The 16,795-nt window shown below is 40.6% G+C and overlaps 1 protein-coding gene across 1 annotated transcript in view; it reads left to right on the top strand.

Moving 5' to 3' along the window:
* The first annotated feature begins 11,281 nt into the window (after positions 1–11,281).
* ENPP3 (ectonucleotide pyrophosphatase/phosphodiesterase 3) overlaps positions 11,282–16,795 on the top strand; it is a 65,413-nt gene continuing 59,899 nt past the window's right edge. Inside the window, exons 1-2 of the mRNA XM_025860953.2 lie at positions 11,282–11,417; positions 14,901–14,976. Of these exons, the coding sequence (XP_025716738.1) occupies positions 11,340–11,417; positions 14,901–14,976 (154 nt within the window). The 5' untranslated portion in view covers positions 11,282–11,339. The remainder of the gene's footprint in view (positions 11,418–14,900; positions 14,977–16,795) is intronic.

Here is a 16,795-nt window from a genome sequence, read left to right on the forward strand (position 1 = left end):
GAGAAGAGAGAAGGGAGAAAGCCTGGGAGGGGAGGAGGGAAGAAGGGAAGGATGGAGGAAGAGAAGAAAGAAAATGTCAGCCACTATCTATCTTTATAGGTATGAGCTTACATGCATCAGGAGAAAGTATGGAAGTATTTTTACATCTGGTGGGCAAAATAATAGCCCGCCAAGTATGTCCATATCCTCATCTCCAGAACCTGAAAAGATGTTAGATTTCATGGCAAAGGGTAATTAAAGTTGCAAATGGAGTTAAGATCGGTAATCAGCTGACCTTAAACTAGGGGGACTACTCTGGATTATTTGGATAGACCCAATGTAATCAAAAAGGTCCTTAAAAGTAGAAGAGGGAGCTGGACGAGGAGAACCAGAAGACATGACTAAGGGAGAATAGTCAAAGAGATGCAAGATTTCTGGCTTAGAAGATAGAGAAAGGGAATCATTAGCCAAGAAGTGTAGGTGACTTCTAGAAGCTGGAAAAGGTAACGAACCAGATTCTCCCCCTAGAGCCTCCAGAAGGGAACCCAGCCAGCCACACAGACACCTTGATTTTAGCCTAATGAGACCTGTAGCACACTAGTAAAATAAATTTGTTGTATTAAGCCACTAAGTTTGTGACAAGTTGCTACAGCAGCCACAAAAAACTAATCTATCTTTTTTTTTTTTTTAAGTAGGTTCCATGCCCAGCATGGAGCTCAACAGGGGCTTGACCCCACACCCCCAAGATCAAGACCTGAGCTGAGATCAAGAGTCAGAGGCTTAACTGACTGAGCCACCCAGGCGCTCCCACAGAAAGCTAATCTAAACGCCTACGTATCAATATTGGCTACCTAAGAGAGATGGGAGAGATTGACTATTTATTATAAAGTAACACCTAAAAAAAAAATAGAGTGGAGAATTTCCTAGAAGATATTCTCTTCACTTCTGATGCTGAATATTTCAACATGTATGTTCCCTAAATAATTCAGCCTTATTAGGTCCGAAACCTAACTTGTCATCCATCTTTCTAGAAAACTAGATTGTCCTCCTGGTGCCCCTCTCTCTGCTAAGGGCCACCCCACCTTTTCCTAGTCACCTGAGTCTGGAATCAGTCTCTAAGCTCAGAGGTGCTGCTGTCTTGTTTCTTTAGGCTGGCACTTACCTGTTTCCACTGGCTTCATTGAGCTTGTCACCTCTCTCTAGGACTGTGACAGCCACACCTACCTGGCCTCTCTGCCTTTGTCTCTTCCCACTCGGGTCCACTCTATTCTCTAGAACCGGGGAAATATTCTGAAAGCACATCTTCCATTATGTTAGTCTCTGACTCTAGATCCTTCTTTGGCTTTTCCTTTCTTACAGACTCACATTTAAATTTCTTCAATCCAAGCTACTTCATTTTTTTCTTTCTTTCTTTTGAAAGAATGGCTTTTTAACTCCAAATTTATTGTTTTTTAAATCTTACCACATAGATTTCACAGCCTAATTATTCTGATTCTTATAATTTATTCTGCTTTGTAAAAACCTCATTTTTCCTAGATCATTTTATTTGTATGGAGATGTTTTGATTCAGACAGTACTTTAACTCATGCCAGTAGTGTTCATTGTGTTGTCCAGAATGAAAAACTTTTTTTTAAAGTTTTTTTTTTTTAAAGATTTTATTTATTTGACAGAGAGAGACACACAGTGAGAGAGGGAACACAAGCAGGGGGAGTGGGAGAGGGAGAAGCAGGCTCCCCGCAGAGCAGGGAGCCCAATGCTGGACTTGATCCCAGGACTCTGAGATCATGATCTGAGCCGAAGGCAGACGCCCAACAACTGAGCCACTCAGGCAAGCCTAAAGTTTTTGTGTTTTTTTTTTTTTGACAGAGAGAGAGCACAAGCAGGGGGAGCAACAGAGGGAAAGCGAGAAGCAGGCTCCCCACTGAGCAGGGAGCCCTATGTGGGACTCCATCCCAGAACCCTAGAATCATGACCTGAGCTGAAGGCAGACGCTTAACCGACCAAGCCACCCAGGTGCCCCCAGAATTAAAAACTTTAATTTTCTCGTTATACACTGTGAAATCAATTGATAATACTATTGATAATAATTTACTCCTTTTTGCTGTTATAATTTTTCAAAGCACTATATGTAAATATTAAAAAAGATGAATAGGTTTCCAAAGCTCATATTAAAAAAATAACAGTTTTCAACCAAACTTCTCCCCACCTCTCATTTCCCAGAAGCTAGCCACTTTCAATTCTTTTTCTAAATAACATGCTTTATTCTACTATTTTTTGCTATTTCAGTTTTAGATACTATATTTCAACTTCTTACCATGAAAGAGGAGTATGTAGTGTTCCCTGAAATGCTTCACATTTCCTCCTTCTCCAACCTACTCATGTATCAGAATTTGTTAAGTAAATAATTACAGACCGTTCATACCATTCTGACTCTGTAACTATTATTTACAATTTAGCAACACAGTGCATTGTGATTACATTTCCCTTTTCTGTACCACTTTTTGTTTTGTTTTGGGAGTTAATAATTGTCTTACAGGGGTGCCTGTAAGTTGGTTAAGTGGTCAAGCGTCTGCCTTCAGCTCAGGTCATGATCCCGGGGTCCTGGGAGGGAGCCCCGCATCGGGCTCCCTGCTCAGCGGGGAGTCTGCTTCTCCCTCTCCCTCTGTGCACTCTCTCTTTCTCTCTCTCAAATAAATAAATAGGGACACCTGGGTGGCTCAGTCTGTTAAGCTTCTGCCTTCGGCTCAGGTCATAGTCCCAGGGTCCTGGGATCGAGTCCCACATCGGGCTCCGGGCTCAGCGGGGAGTCTGCGTCTCCTTCTCCCACTCCCCCTGCTTGTGTTCCCTCTCTCGCTGTGTCTCTCTCTGTCAAATAAATAAATAAAATCTAATTAAATAAATAAAATCTTTAAAAAAAATAATTGTCTTATTTTTTTTTCTTTGCTCAGTTTTGGATGTGCCTATTACTAATCCATCCAGAAACCTCTGTCAGAGATGTAAGTCCCCTCTCAGGAACGAGGCACATAAAGTATTCACTAACTTATCTTCCTCTTGGGGACATCCCTCTTGGATCCTCTGCCTGTCTAGATTGCCTGCTGTCTACACCTGCCTCAAGGTTACTGTCCAGGGATAGAGTCCTGGTGATTCTCTTTTGCCCTCTCCTATGTAACATCTGTGTGCTCAGCTTCATGCCTTCTTCTTCCTCAGTTTACTCCCCTGTTTGGGGGATGGAGGAGAGCACATCCCCCATTTGCTTTCTCAAAAGACTATTTCTTTTCCCCAAACTATTTTGAAAAATTTAAAGCCTAGAGAAAAATTGCAAGAATTTTACAATCAACACACATACTTTAAACATTTCACCACATTTACTATTTCTTTGTCTTTTCCTCTCTGTCTCCCTTTTCTCTGTCCCTCTTCCAATCTAATTCTGTCTCTGTGAAATATCTGAGAATTATTCACAGACATCATAACTTCACTCTGAAATATTTCACCGTGTGCCTTCTGTAAGTCAGTGCACCTAGGACCCGACTTTCCTAACCACAATACACTTATCCCACTAAAGGAAATTAAACATCAGTTCACTACTGTTACTCACTACTGTTATCTGGAATGCACCCATACTCACATTTCCTCGCTTGTCTCCGTAGTGTCCTTCAATTCTCATGTTTTCTTCCATTTTTACTCCATTTTCTTCTTCCAGGATCCAATCAGGGATCTTGCATTGCATTTAGTTGTTAAGTTTCTCGTTTCAGATTATAGTTCTGTTATCCCTTCTGTCCCCACTTCGTCAAATTGACATTTTTGAAAGGTTCCACATTAAGTTGTTTGGCAGAATGTCCCTCAATTTGGATTTGTCTCATTTCTCATGCCATATTGGTCCCTTTATATCCTTCAAACTTGTTTTTTTGGGACACTTGGGCGGCCCAGCCTGTTAAGCGTCTGCCTTCAGCTCAGATCATGATCCCAGGGTCCTGGGATCGAGCCCCGCATCGGGCTCCCTGCTCCACGGGGAGACTGCTTCTTCCTCTGCCTGCCGCTCACCCTGCTTATGCTCTCTCTCTCTCTGACAAATAAATAAATAAAAACTTAAAAAAAATAAAGTGTTGTTTTTTAGAAGGTTTAGCTCTTTCCCTGATGTAAGCTATAAAGAAAACAAATACATATATACCCATATGCATATATATACACATATTCACAAAATCAAGGTTGTACATAATTTCAAGTGGCTCACTGACCTTCCCTTGAAGTCTATATGTGCAAATGCATGAAACTTTGGCAAAGACTGTGCTCTAAACATAATTGGCATGGGTGATGGGACTCGTGATCCCACTACTCAGCAATAGTGCTTGAGTTACATTTTAAGTTACATAATGCGTATTAGAAATGTTACCTCTTATGTTATAGAATTATTTGTTTCCCTAAAATTCATATGGTGAAGTCCTACTACTGCAGAACATGACTGTATTTGGATATAGAGTCTTTAAAAAGGTAATTAAGTTAATATGAGGTCATTAGGGTAGGCCCTAATCAATATGGCTAGTGTCCTTTATAAGAAGAGAAAATTGGGACACAGACAGAGGCACCAGACAGGTGCATGCACAGAGAGCCAACCATGGGAAGTCACAGGGAGAAGGTGGCCATCTGCAAGTCAGGGAGAGAGGCCTTAGGAGAAGCCAACCCTGCATCACCTCGATCTTGGACTTCCAGCTTCCATAATTGTGAAAAAGTAAATTTCTGTTGTTTAAGCCACCCAGTCTAGTGTATTTTGTCATGGCAGCCCTAGCAAACTCATGTTGTTACCTTTCTGAATTCTCTTATAACAGTTTAATTATTTCCTCCTCTATTCCCCTAGCACTTCATTAATACCACTGGCATAGCACATACCACACTGTATTATGGTTAAAAATGTCTCTTCTACCAGACTGAAGCTCTTTAGAGTAGATACTAAACATTTTTGCATCACCTGGCATAAAATCTGGGGCTTGGTGGTGCTCAGTTGTTATTTGTTACTCTGAAGTGAATGAAAGCATCCAAATAAAGTGCCTTTGTTTCGTGCGTGAGTCTTACCTTTGAAATGATACCTATTTCTGAAATGCTGGATGTAGGAAAAGATTTGGATCACATCCAAAGTTATATCTAATAAAGTTATAATTTATTATAATTTGGTTTACTAGACATTTATGAGGGTGGGCTTAGAACTCTCAGATTATTTTTGAAACCATTAATTAATTCAACAAGTGTCTATTGAATGTCTTCTAGGTGCTGGCCTTTGTGATAGATACTGGACCAAATGGTGGGCCAAAACTGACCTTGTTCCTGTCCACATGGAGCTGACATGCTAGAGAGATTCCCGAGTTTTGGGAAATAATCCAGTTCCTGCCAGGTTTCAGGGAAGTAGAATGAACCCACAGCCTATACTTTCATGGACCTTGAAGAGCCTTCGAGAACTCAGGTAGCATGGTAACACCCTGGTTGTAAGATGTCTTTCTGGAGCTGTCTCTAGAATTTCAGTCATAAATGAGGTCCACTTGAGAACAGTGAAAACAAGAAGAGCCTACTAAAGCTTGGAAAATTTTTGGCATTAAAATTATTTCTGAGTTTTGAAACAAATAAGAAAGAGTCTTAAAATTCTAACATTACTAGGGCTTATTTCTGCCCTTCAGGCAAAGTAAGAGAAACAGTGCTCCAGGACCGAGAGACAACCTTAGAAATGTTGATTGTTTAGTAGAAAAGAATTGCAATGCTATAGGAAGTATCAGATCAGGTTTCTGACTTCTGAATCATAAGAGGTAGTAATTGGTGCTTCAAGTGACAAACTGGCGCAAGTTTCTCTGGTCAAATACATTAGTGGCAGCCTTTGAAAGTTGGAAGAAATTAGGGGTAGATTAGGGATTAGCAATGTTACAAACGGCCAGTTAGTACTTTAAGCTTTGTGGGCCAAGAAGCAAAACTAAAGATATTATGTAGTTATATGTATAAAATCAGAGATGTGTGTGTATTTAAATAAGTTAAGAAATAAATTTTTGCAAATTTTTATTGATAAAATTAAAAAAAATAGTAATAGAGTTTTTTGTTTGTGTGTATGTCTGTTTTTGGTAATAAGTGTTTCCTGATAAGAAGTATGGAACTCTTTTTTTCCCCCTCCACGGTTGGGAGAAAATTTTTGTTTAACTGAGGTTCAAAATGCCTGTTCTCTCTCTCCAAGTTGATCATAAATGTTCAACTGTATTGACTGGCAATGAGATTTTATGTATTTCATCTTGGAAAATGTCTTTTCACACACATAGGTACTGCAAAATATTGATATCAATCTACGGGCATTGATTCTACCTTATCATCATCATTGTTTGGATGTGTAGTAACCCAGCCACTTTACTTATATTTCAGTTTCAAGAACTTGGGTCCTATAGCCCATGCTGAGCTTTTGCCTTGACCTTCATGTAAAACGTTGCCTCTCAGCCCTAGTTCAGCATTGCTAACACAAGTCCCACCAGGACTGCTAGTCCTAGCATCAGGTCCGGTATTGGATCTTCACTTGCCAAGGACTAGCATCTGCCCTTCCTATACTAACTGCCCATCAGGGTAGCTTTCTGCTTGCTAGGCATGCTCATTAATATCTCTGTATGTTTTTCTGCCTTTTCCCTATGACAGGCCGTCTTTGAATTTGGCCATTTGCTCCTTTGTTATTATGTTATCTGAGGTCTCTCAACCTTGAAAGACTCCTTCCTGCTGCTGGACCTAAGCCTAGTATCTGCCTCACCTCCACTACCTCCCTCAGTGTATCTAGTTCCTCTGGACCTTCCCAGTCTCACTTGTCCAGCTGCCATGCAAGCTCTAGTTTGCGGAACCAGAAAGGGCAGGTTTCTGTTACTTAAGGAAGTTGATGGTGGCAGTCCCTGGGGCTTTCCCAAGAGAGCAGCAAGTAGTTTTTCTGTAATTTTAGAAAAGCTCTCAGAATTCATGATGACCTTGTAGAGTGTGAGAAATATTTATGACTGGTGGGAGATATAATGGTAGCTGCCCATCAGAGCGCAAATGTTCTAGGCCATTAAGCATTACAATATGCAAAGTGGAGCTTTCAGAACCCAGAAGGTGCAGATTATTTTTTTTTAAAGATTTTATTTATTTGTTTGAGAGAGAGAAAGAGCACACGAGAGGGGGGAGGGTCAGAGGGAGAAGCAGACTCCCTGCTGAGCAGGAAGCCCGATGCAGGACTCAATCCTGGGACTCCAGGATCATGACCTGAGCCGAAGGCAGTCGCTTAACCAACTGAGCCACCCAGGCACCCGGTGCAGATTATTCTAAAGTTTAAAGGATGGGGCACCTGGGTGGCTCAGTTGGTTAAGCACCTGCCTTCGGCTCAGGTCATGATGATCCCAGGATCCTGGGATGGAGCCCCACATTGGGCTCCCTGCTCAGCGGAGAGCCTGCTTCTCCCTCTCCCGCTCATCCTGCTTGTGCCCCCTGTCTCTACCTCTGTCTCTCTCTGTCAAATAAATAAATAAAATCTTTTTTTTTTTTTAAATAAAGTTTAAAGGGGAAAAGCATAGCACGGCTTCCAAGGTTCAAGTAACTGAGAGATTATAGGATCATATCAGGGTGTCCAGACAGTTTATTCCAAAGTCTAAGTTGCATAGAGGGTGTGGATTTGGCCAGAGTCCAGTGCTCAGGTGAACTGCTAGGAATAAGTTTCTTAAGACTTGAGGGGCACCTGGGTGGCTCAGTCGTTAAGCGTCTGCCTTCGGCTCAGGTCATGATCCCACGGTCCTGGGATCGAGCCCCGCATCGGGCTCCCTGCTCCGCGGGAAGCCTGCTTCTCCCTCTCCCCCTGCTTGTGTTCCCTCTCTCGCTGTGTCTCTCTCTGTCAAATAAATAAATAAAATCTTAAAAAAAAAGTTTCTAAGACTTGAGACACTCAAAAGAGGTTGGGGTTTAGGGCTCATTTAGGGGAATTGCTATAGTAGAAAATATGACTAGACACCAGACAATGCTAACATCTCTACCATAACTGTGTGTGTGTGTGCCCCAGGTAGATCCCCTGAGGTTTACTTACCTCAGGACCTGAAGGACTAAGCTATTTTCCATTAATTTAGTAATTTAGAGATAAGCTGAGATCACCTTAAAAATGAATAATTTGATGTCAAGAGTCAATTAACTTGTGAGAGAGACAAGATTGTATCAGAGGCCTCCTGACTTTCTTATCTAGTGTGTTTGTGTTCTCAGGGTTGAAAGAGGGTGGAGGATGAGGGTGGAAGAAGAGAGGAAGGGTGTTTTGGCAGTGGGGGGAGGCAATGAATTACATAATTATAGAGAGCAAAATGGAGTCCCTCAGGTCAAGCAGGAGACTGCGTCAAGCAATGACGTTAGCAGGTAAGGTACTGCAGCTAGGAGATATCTATCACCCAGACCAAGTCAGTTGACACTGATAATGAGCAGAACCAGAGGAGGTCTGCAGAGACCCAAAACTGATTAAATCCCTTTAAAAATGGGAGGATTTGGAGCAAACTGTCAGACTCTACAGCATGACCCCTCTACGTCTGAACCCTTAAAAAAGGCAACTGCCACCGAATGATCTGCCCGATTGATTTCCGAACAGAACCGAGAGCCTTACCTGCTTGAACATCATAAGCAGTCAGTTCTGAGAGCTGACCCGGATCGGACCGAAACCTTATCTCAACTGCGTGCCCACAGACTGACTTGGGGTTTGGTTCGTTCACTTCCTGCACCCTTCTGTTATCTTCTTTGTTGTGTGGCTTGTCTTCCGTCCTGCTTCGTGTGCTGTGTGAAGAAGCCAAGTTTAATCACATGGTGAATTGTCATTCAGTTTGGAATCCTGAACCTGCTTTATCATTGTGATTTGACTTTGCTTTATGATTCAATAAAGCTGACATCATGGAAAGACACAACTCGTGGGTGCGCCTTCATAGCGTGCTCATGACAATAATAAAAGTACGGAGCCAGAATCAGTGATATTCTGGTGAACAAAGCTGTTATAGAATCAAGTGACATCATGGAGAGTACCAGGAAGCAGCATCTGATGCCAACTGGGGAATCAGTACCAGGTAAGCATTCTGGAGTTCAAGGTATACAAATTATTATAGAAAATATCAAGACAAAGAGTTAAAAATCAGGAAGACAGAGGGATGCTTGGGTGGCTCAGTTGGTTAAGTGGCTGCTTTAGGCTCAGGTCATGATCTCAGGGTCCTGGGATTGAGACCACTCATCAGGGAGTCTGCTTCTCCCCTCACCCTCTACATCCCGCCCCCACTCCTGCACATGTGTGCGCCTTCCCTCTCTCTCTGAAATAAATAAATAAAATATTTTTTTAGAGATTTTCTTTATTTATTTGTCAGAGAGAAAGAGAGAGAGCACAAACAGAGGGAGCTGAAGGCAGAGAGAGAAGCAGGCTCCCCACTGAGCAAGGAACCTGATGCAGGATTCAATCCCAGGACCCTGGGATCATGACCTGAGCCCAAGGTAGATACTTAACGAACTAAGCCACCCAGGTATCCCTAAATAAATAAAATCTTTAAAAAAAATAAACAAGACAGAAACCAAGATAACAGATTCTGGAGGTCCAAATAAGGAGAGGTTAAAATAGGGCAAAATCTTAAAAAGAGGGAAAAACGTGAGAAGATGTTCAAAGGATGTATCAGTCAAGGTCCTACAGAGGAACAGAACAAGGTGAAGGTGCAGGGAGGGAGAGGGAGAGAGAAAGGAATTGACTCACTTGATTATTGGAGCTGGCAAATCTGAAATCCACAAGGCAGGGCAAGCTGACAGGCTGGAAACACGGGCCAAGGTATAGTCTGGAGGCAAAATTTCTTGTTCTTTTAGCCTTCAACTGTTTGGATGAAACCCACCAACATTACTGAGGGTGTTCCCCTTTATTTAAAAGTCAATTGATTGTAGATGTTACCACGTTTACAAAATACCATTGTGGCAACACCCTAGATTCTTGAGGCAAAATTTCTTGTTCTTTTAGCCTTAAACTGATCGGATGAGACTCCCTTTATTTAAAAAGTCAATTGATTGTAGATGTTACCACATTTACAAAGTGCCATTGTGGCAACACCCTAGATTGGATTTTGATTAAATAACTGGATATCAAAGCTTAGCCAAATTGACACACAAAACTACCATCATAAAAAGGAAGGTAAAAGCAGAACTGTTAATGAGAGTCAAGGCAGGCTGGGTAGATTGTCATAAGAGCAAATAGAAAAATTGAAGCTATATGTCAGATGACTAGATAAAAGCCTTAATTCCTAGGAATCTCATAATTTTGATGCCAGTTGTGATGTAGACTTGATTTTTCTTTCTGACTCTCCGTTTACCACAACAGCAATGATAAGAGCAGTACCCCCAGAATCAGGAGTCTCAAGACCAGGCAGAATCTCACTTCTGAGACACTGCTACCCAAGGTGATCTTGGGCAAGTAGTCAAGCTCTAGAGGTCCTCTAGTCTTATCTGTAAAATTGGCAAGTTTAAGTAGAATCCAGAGTAAATGTTTGCAGAAGAGAATTCAAAAGTGCATGCACTACTCAAAGCAAGGTGTTTACACTGACCTTGGCTACATATAAAATGGCTTGGAGGGAAAATTTAACCCCAAATCCAGAAGATTCTAATTCGGTTGAAGTGGAGCCTGGGCCTCAGAATTTCAAAAATTAAAATTAAAATTAAAAAACTACTCTGGGTGTTTTTAAGTTTATCTAGTGCAGAGAACTGTGTGCCAAAGGTATCCAAATATGTTTTTTTTTTTTAAAGATTTTATTTACTTATTTGAGAGGTAGAAAGCAAAGCAAGAGAGAGCATGAGCTGGGGGATGGGGCAGAGGGAGAGGCAGAAGCAGACTCCCCACTGAACGGGGAGCCCCATGCAGGGGCTCCATCCCAGGACCCTGGAATCATGACCTGAGCTGAAGGCAACGCTTAACTGACTGAGCCACCCAGGCGTCCCTAACACACATTTTTAATATGTTGGTTTTCAGCTGTGCTATGAAGTTTATACAAATAGAGAAATGTCCTGGAATTTCCCTAACAAGGCTTTTTGTTTTGGGTTATTTTTGAAGAAAACAAATAGATTGTATTAAAATTTGATTATTGTATTATTCTTGTTACGTAGGTTTGGTTAGTATTTACTATTTGTCTACAATGTCCCAGAAAAGGACTTTCATCTCTCGACACCATTGTTATTACAACATTTCTTCCTCACTCTTTTCATTGTCCAATCACTAAAGAGCTATAATCTTCCCAAACACTTAAAAGTTAGTCACAGCCATGTAACTCATTCAGTTTCTCTTTGCTGGACTTGAAAAAGGAAGGAGTACTACTGTCTTCTAGTAAAACAGGTTTATACAGCTAATGGAGTCTACATTGGCTTTATCAGTGGAAGAACCTGTTAAGAGGAACAGTGTTAAGAAATATAAAATAATTTGTATTGTAAGTACAATTTTTAATTTTAGTCTTTGTAGCTTTATGACAATGTTAAGTGTATAAATCCCCATTTATATTTGTGTTGTTATTTAAGTGTAAGGTTTTTAAGTGGTTGTATTCAGTTTTATCCCTTCTGACAACTGCAATGCCAAGTTAATGTTTTTTAATCATATTTTGCCTAAGAAATGTGAGTAACTACAAATTAATATTTGATCAACCTAAAAAGTGGGGATCTGTGGTGAAACACCTATGCAGCATCGATTCTAGCATGATCATAACCACCCCCCAAGTCACCATTTTATACTGCGTGAATATCTTTAAGACCAGAGAGTGAGCAATTAAAATTCACCGTATCTTCTATTCTTTGCTGGACTATTGCTTTTATCTTACTTTACTTTACTCCTAACGATGGTCTCTTTTGTTTAGTTCCTCTTTGCTTTTATTATATGATAAGATCTTCCCTGTTGAAAAGAATAAAAAGGAAAGGAAAAAAAAAGACTTTCCTTGATTTTATTACTCAAACTTTTGGGGAAAAGGGAGGTCCATCCACTACCTTGGTTTTCTCACCATCCAACCATTCTCTGTTCTGTTTGTTTTCACTGTCTTGAAATCATCTCCCGAAAGTCAGTCCTTCTCTGTCCTTGTCCGGCTGCATCTCCATAACAATACTATTACCGCATATTATTATTATTTTCTCATCTTGAATTATTCTCTCCTCTTGCTTCCATGATGGCATTGATAGCCCCCATTTTTATGACGTTTCTCTTTATCTACATTCTTGGCTGATTTATCTTTCTTCTCATTGCATATTGTACATAGTGTTCCACTGAAACCTGTTTTTAAAGATCTTTTCTGTAGGCGATCTCATCTTATCATGATTTTAAAAGTCACATTCTCAACCAAGAATTTCGAGCAAGGGGCGCCTGGGTGGCTCAGTCATTAAGTATCTGCCTTCAGCTCAGGTCATGATCCCAGGGTCCTGGGATCCAGCCCCACATCGGGCTCCCTGCTCCGCGGGAAGCCTGCTTCTCCCTCTCCCACTCCCCCTGCTTGTGTTCCCTCTCTCACTGTCTCTCTCTCTCTCTGTGTGTCAAATAAATAAATAAAATCTAAAAAAAAAAAAAAAAAAAAGAATTTCAAGCAAGCCAGTAGGCACGACTTCTTGCTGAGTTTCTGTCATACAATTTCAAATGCCTTCTTGCTGGCTCCTCATCCAGTGTCTCAAGGCAAAACCAACTGATTAATTTCTCACACCTAACAGTGTGAGAAATAACTGCAATTTTCTCCTTAATTCCCTACTTTGGTTAATGTCACCACCATTCTGTGACTCAAGCATTGTTTCTAGAAGTAAATGAAACAATGTGTGTAAGCATTGAGCCCAGTAACTATAACAAAGTAAACTGTCAAGATATTCTATTTATTCATTATCCTTCTGGGAATTTTGGAGTATTAGCTTCTATGCCATTTTATTATATTTATCCCATCTTATAAATTCAAGAAATTATAAACCTTGGAAGCAAAATTTTGTACATCATTTATTTTCCTTCCTTATCCTTCTAATGGTTTACTAGTATGTATAATAGAACCTCAATCTTTCAAAATCATAGTTTCAAAAGTACCCTGTTTCCAAATTTAAAAAAAGTTTCATTTAAAAAACTTTACATGTATTGACTGTGTTTCTAGCACTCTTTATTCAGCCATCTGAAGCCAAATATTGGATTCTTAGAGGCTTTTGGAGTCCAGAGCTCTCCCCTCTCCACTTTGTCGATAGCATAAATAGTTTAAGATACATAGGCACCTCAATATCAAGAAGCTTATTCAGGGGATACCTGGGTGGCTCAGTCTGTTAAGTGTCTGCCTTCAGCTCAGGTCATGATCCCAGGGTCCTGGGATCGAGTCCTGCATTGAGTTCCTTGCTCAGTGGGGAGCCTGCTTCTCCCTCTGCTGCTCCCCCTGCTTGTGTTCTCGCTCTCTCTCTGACAAATAAATAAATAAATAAAATCTTTAAAGAAAAAAAAGCTTATTCAGAATTACTACACATTTAGAGGAAATGATTATATGAGATTAAAAATGAACCTTCTTCTTGAGGAACTTACAGAACAATGTAGGGAAGAAGTAAAAAATATATGGAAAAAGTACAGTCAAGAAGAAACAGTAAGATTTAACAGGAGAAAAGTTTGAGAGCATCCAAAGGACAGCCAGTTGCTGTTTATTTTCCCAACCAATTTGAATGGCAAAAGGACCAAAGATAAGATATAAAACCAAAATAGGCCAATATGTAAATCTATGATGCATGAGGTTTACCATCGCACTATTTCCCCATGTTTTGCCACTTTGTGCTCCTAGTCTTGGTCACCTGTGGCTTTTGAGCATCATAACGGGGGACTAAGTGCTTAGTGATGCTACTTAATAACTGTTTATGTTCACTTTTCCCCCTCCATTCTCTCCACAGAATGCATACCTGCTGGAAGGTCACTGAAACTTGGGCTAAATTTCAGACTTCATAAAAAATTGTTTTTACAGTATTTTAACATATTTTCCCAATAGTTGAATCCACTTCTATGGTAAAAGTTAGATAGGTTAATTTTCCAGCTGATTTTCAGAATGGAAATGAAGACAATCGATGTCTACGTAGATCTTTATTATCTAAGCAATTTTGATGTTGTGGGTTTTTTTTTTATAAAAGTGATTTTTTTTTAAAGTCAGAACAAAGGTAATTGGTGTTGTAAAATACATTCCTAAGTAATTCATGGGTCTGTTGCATTCATATTTTATGGCTACATATTATTCAACGTCTGTTATCCAGCATATTTATAATTGGACCTACTGGAGAGGGGGGAAGGTCAGTGGGAAGAATTTAACTATATCACAGTTTAATTCCAGGTATCACATAAAGTCCACTACATTGAAGAGCCTGGTCAGCAGTAGTGATAATGAATGACACACACAATCTTAATCACAGAGCTTCCACGTCATCGGTCTGAGCTGTAGATCAAAGTGGATTATTTGCCAGTTAATTATTTGGACAATATATTTTTATATGTGTTAGATATTCCTCATTCCCCTCCATAGGACAGAGCTGGGTGGGGAAAGGGAGGGACCTCTGCTCCCTAGGAGTGAAGTAGTTAAAGATTTCACAGTTGAGGAATGCTTTTAGATAAATGATCTCCAAACAGGTATCTAGTTAAGAATGAGAAATGGGCAAAGGTAAATGGCTCCCATGGTTTCATTCATACTTTAACTCCATCTGGGTTAAGCTAACCAGGACCGATGTATTTGAATTTGAAGATCTGCAATAAATAGTGTTTTAAATTTCTTCCCAAAACTTTCTTATTTTCAGGCATTAAAAAAAAAAAAATGCCTCTATCATTGTTGGATCTGGTGTGCTCTGTGCCTTTAATATTCACTGAGAGAGGGAGGGAGGTATCTTTGTACCTTTTTACATTTTTTAAAAAATTGTAAAGGTCACTTTTCCTTTTTTCATAATAGGTTCTTCTTGCTTTGTTGGTGATTGTGTCACTTGGATTGGGGCTGGGGCTTGGACTCAGGCGACAAGAAGGGCAAGGTATACCCCTCAGTGTTTTTGCAACACGGTTCCTTATTTCTCCTTTCTCCTCACCTTCACCCTTTGAAACTTGTCTCTTCTCTGGAGCTCCCTCTCTCCTGCATGGAGTACTCTCATCCTAGGTTTCTCCGTCTCCCACACCGCACTTACTAGGAGCCCACGTCTGTGGTTAGCATTATCCACTGTCATTTCTGGATTTTACCCTTTTGCCCTCACTCCCTGCTCCCTTGAGATTCACATCATTCTTCTATGTTCTTATTTGGCCCCACCTTCATAGAGGACTTTGATAATTGGATTAAAGACTCCTGTCCCAGCCCCTACTCTGCTCATTCCTATCTGCTTGTCGATAAACTTGGTCTCAAAAGTCTTGATTGCTTCCCTCCCAGGACCTCCTGCCCTGTTAGTACTGTACTCTCCCTGAAATCTCACTATTTCTTGGCTAGGCGATGCCACATTCTTAAATGTAGTGCAGAGACCTTACCTGGAAAATTACTGTCTTTTTGGGGGTCACTTGGCTGTTGTGTTTCTGAACTACAGTACCAGTCCTAGACCTAACAGATGTAGGTGGGCCACTTTGGTCGTATTATTCTGATGTTAGTTTGCCCAGGTATGCACCACTCCTTAGTTCTCTTATCCTCAAATCAGGTAAATTAATTGCAAGAGGCATATACTAATCTCTGAACAAAATCTCTGATTATTTTGGCTCTTTCTCGCCCTTCCTTACTTTAGTACACCTATTGGCTGGCTTCCCAGGGTCATTGTTCCTTATTCTTGTCCTTTTACCTCAGTCTATCAGCCCTCATGTGGCATCACCCCTTCCCACCCAGGGCATTGGTACTTAACTCCAGCCCCTCCTTTGCTAGCCTCCTTAAAATATTCATCCCCGCATTCTTCCACAGCTGATTCCTAATCCCCAGTCCTAGACCATTTTCACCATTCTCCACTCCAGTCAACCCACTTTTCATAGGCACAGTACGTTTTTTTCTAGTGTGAGTTTTTAAGCTATTTTTCCGGTTTGAGTTTTTAATGTGTTCTTATAAATTTACTCTTTTATGCGCACATGCTTTTTACTTACTCTTCGACAATTGGGCCCTGACTGTGTGCCAGGTACTATTCTAATTATTGGGAATACAGTGGTGAAGAAAATAGACACATCCTTCAGAGAGTTTATAGTCTAGCATAGAACACAGACACTAAAAATATAAATAAGCCAAATACATATAATATGATAAGGAAAGTGCTAAGGGGTAAGTAAGCCTGAAAAGGGGATTATGAAATATGGAGTTAGGGTAGGATGGGGGATGTATGTGAAATGACTTTTGTAAAGAGCTGAAGTGAGGGAGAAATAGGGTTATTTGGGGGAAGAACATTCCAGGCAACAGGAAAGAACAAGGGCAAAGGCCTGAGGTAGGAACATGCCTGGCAACTTCATTTAAAGAATAACAAGTTTGAAAAAAAAAAAAAAAAGAATAACAAGGTTGGTGAACTGGAACTAAGAGGGAGGGTAGTCAGAAAATGAGATCAACCAAAGGACAGAAGAGAAGCCACATCAGTGAGATTATCAAGTCAAATCTGGCCGTAGGCTTTCATCCTGAGAGTGATGGGAAGTGATTGGAGTTTTGAGCAGAGAAGAGACATGCCCTGAGACATGGTTTGCTTTTCCACACACTCACTTAGGCTGCTGTCTTATGAATAAATGGCAGGGTGAAACCAGGAGATGTGGAGACACCAATTAGGAAATTATTGCAATAATCCACACAAGCTCTATGTCTTGAACTAGGGTGGTGACATTGTAACTGGTGAGAAGTGTTTGGATCCT

Source organism: Callorhinus ursinus, unplaced genomic scaffold, assembly GCF_003265705.2.
Source record: "Callorhinus ursinus isolate GAN/ISIS: 27379988/994484 unplaced genomic scaffold, GSC_fseal_2.0 scaffold6, whole genome shotgun sequence".
NCBI classification, from domain to species: domain Eukaryota; kingdom Metazoa; phylum Chordata; class Mammalia; order Carnivora; family Otariidae; genus Callorhinus; species Callorhinus ursinus.